At 35.5% G+C, this 1,560-nt stretch overlaps 1 protein-coding gene across 1 annotated transcript; it reads left to right on the forward strand.

Annotated features, from left to right (window-relative positions):
* Nucleotides 1–316: 316 nt before the first annotated feature.
* On the forward strand, nt 317–1,287 carry LOC141691122 (uncharacterized). Its single transcript, XM_074495866.1, has 2 exons — nt 317–587; nt 1,190–1,287. Exons 1-2 carry the CDS (start codon nt 317–319, stop codon nt 1,285–1,287), a joined length of 369 nt encoding a protein of 122 aa, XP_074351967.1.
* The last annotated feature ends 273 nt before the right edge of the window (nt 1,288–1,560 follow it).

A 1,560-nucleotide genomic window follows, 5' to 3' on the forward strand; every position in this document is an offset into this window, starting at 1 on the left:
TGCAGTGGGAACAAAAGGTTTATTACCTTTACAAAAATGCACTGCGGCAATGCGTATGTTGGTTTATGGTATATCTGCTGATGTTGTTGACGATTACGTTCGTATTGGAGAGAGTACTGCGGTTGAAGTCTTGAAAAAGTTTGTCTCCAATATAATTACGTTAATTGAAGGTGAATACTTACGAAAGCCGAACTCAAATGACGTGTGACGTCTACTACAAATGGTTGAGGCTCATGCCTCTCCTGTTATGATGGGTAGCATTGCTTGCATGCACTAGCAATGGAAAAATTGTCCAAAATCATGGAAGGGAATGTTCATGAGTGGTCACAAAGGAATTGCAACTATTATACTAGAAGTAATTGCTTTATCTCATCTATGGATATGGCATGCATTTTTCGGAGTTGCTGGATCAAATAATGACATAAATGTTTTAGATCGGTCACCAATATTTGATGATGTGCTACAAGGTCGTGCTCCAGAGGTAAATTATACTATCAATGGAAATAATTATAATGTGGGATATTACTTACCAGATGGAATATATCCTGAATGGACAATATTCATTAAAAAGATACCACATCCACAAGGTGAGAAAAGAAAATTATTTTCAAAATATCAAGAAAGTCAGCAAAAAGACGTTGAACGAGCATTCGCTGTGTTACAGTCCCGTTTCACAATTGTACGTGGTCCAGACATCTTTTGGGGCAAAGAAGATCTTGGGAAAATTATTAGAGCATGCATCATAATACATAATATGATTTTTGAAGACAAGAGAGACACGTATGCCACTAAATTTTGGTCCCCTACCAAGTTATGATGCAACAAATGGCTTATCGCAACCAGAGTTAGGCGAAGAACCTTTTGTCGTGTATGAAACTTATATTCAAAACACTGTACAGATGCGTGATAAACGGATACATCGTCATCTACAAAATGGCTTGATTGAGCATATCTCCCAATTTCATATTAATCGTTATTTTTTATTGTAGTGTTTTAAATTCAACATTTTCTTGTATCCTTTTTTAATATAATATTTTTCCTAGAAATTATTTTGTTAATAATATGATTAATTACGGTGCATATCTTTTATATTATAAACTACCATTTTATTATAAATATAATATAATAAGGGAATAATGGGTCCTACAAAATTGGTAAATGGGCTTTTTCATTGGACAAACATGGCCAGTTTTTTCACTGGTCGATTTTGTGTATGTGGCCAGTAGTGGGGTCAGGAGAAAAAGGGAGATGGGCAGCGGCGTTGTGGCTTCTCTAAGGTCTCTATGAGTAACAATGACTGGTCAATCTATTTTACAACTGAAAATAGTCCACTTTAACTTGATGGAACCAGTCATTTCAAAGTGTAAGTGAAATTGGTTGCATTTTGTTCCTTAAGAAATAAATAAAACTCTTTGTGAAATTTCGAATTTTCGAAAAAAGAGTGTGACCAGGACTGTAAATGAATAGAGTCGAGCCGAGTTTTGTCCGAACCGAGCCGAGCTTAATTTATTTTTAAAATGAGCCGAGCCGAGTTTAAAAACTGAGCGGAAAGTGATGTTC

The sequence above is a fragment of the Apium graveolens genome, chromosome 10, assembly GCF_009905375.1.
Source record: "Apium graveolens cultivar Ventura chromosome 10, ASM990537v1, whole genome shotgun sequence".
NCBI lineage: Eukaryota > Viridiplantae > Streptophyta > Magnoliopsida > Apiales > Apiaceae > Apium > Apium graveolens.

What these genes read in the sequence shown, in the direction of transcription:
- LOC141691122 (XM_074495866.1), top strand. Translation starts at nt 317, where the DNA reads ATGAGTGGTCACAAAGGAATTGCAACTATTATACTAGAAGTAATTGCT. An exon ending in AAAGATACCACATCCACAAG is followed by an intron (nt 588 to 1,189) that starts GTGAGAAAAGAA and finishes AAACATGGCCAG; the next exon opens with TTTTTTCACTGGTCGATTTT.